Source organism: Eimeria mitis, genomic scaffold (assembly GCF_000499745.2).
Source record: "Eimeria mitis Houghton genomic scaffold, Emh_scaff4459, whole genome shotgun sequence".
NCBI classification, from domain to species: domain Eukaryota; phylum Apicomplexa; class Conoidasida; order Eucoccidiorida; family Eimeriidae; genus Eimeria; species Eimeria mitis.
The window spans coordinates 511-1,246 of record NW_013572774.1 but is presented as its reverse complement, the minus strand read 5'-3'; the positions used below and the strand labels follow the sequence as shown (position 1 = coordinate 1,246).

At 44.7% G+C, this 736-nt stretch overlaps 1 protein-coding gene across 1 annotated transcript in view; it reads left to right on the top strand.

Moving 5' to 3' along the window:
* Nucleotides 1–736, top strand: part of EMH_0075330 (gamma-tubulin complex component 4, putative) — a gene marked incomplete at both ends in the record, with an annotated part of 3,453 nt that overhangs the window by 2,598 nt on the left and 119 nt on the right. Inside the window, one exon of the mRNA XM_013499579.1 lies at nt 338–561. Within this exon, the coding sequence (XP_013355033.1) occupies nt 338–561 (224 nt within the window). The remainder of the gene's footprint in view (nt 1–337; nt 562–736) is intronic.

Here is a 736-nt window from a genome sequence, read left to right as displayed (position 1 = left end):
CAGTGACGCAGGAGACAGAAGTATTAAATATGCAGCTACAGGCAAAGGAGACAGAAATAGAAACCCTCAATAGGGAATGTCATAGACTCAAACAACTCATACAAAACGAACAAACTGTATTACGAAAACCCTAAACCCTAAACCCTAAACCCTAAACCCTAAAACCTTGATTGAAAACCCTAAACCCTGAAACTTCTGCAGGAGAGAGAGAGGGAGAGAGAGAGAGAGAAAAAAAAAATAAAAAGACGGGATGAGTTCTTTATGTAGATAGCTGTAAACCTCTGCTAGGGTTTAGGGTTTAGGGTTTAGGGTTTAGGGTTTAGGGTTTGTGTTTTAGGCGCGAGAGTCTCAGAAAGCAGAGTGCCAGCGTCTCTCTCAAGCCCTAGAAGGGGTACAGGAGGAAGCAGCAGAAACGCGGAGAACGATGGCAGCAGCAGCAGCAGCAGCAGCAGCAGACTTCGATAGTAGAATACGCGCGCTGCAGCAAGCAGCAGCACAGCAGCAGGAAGATACACTTCGTGCTGCTGCTGATGAAAGAAGAAGAGCTCTTGAGGCACTCAGGTTAAGCAATACACTCATACACACTAAAAGGGTTTAGGGTTTAGGGTTTAGGGTTTAGGGTTTAGGGTTTTAGGGTTTAGGGTTTAGGGTTTGGGGTTTAGGGTTTTAGGGTTTAGGGTTTACATCTAGAAGTCCGCCCATTTCCACAGAGATAAAAACATTTGTAGGGTTTATT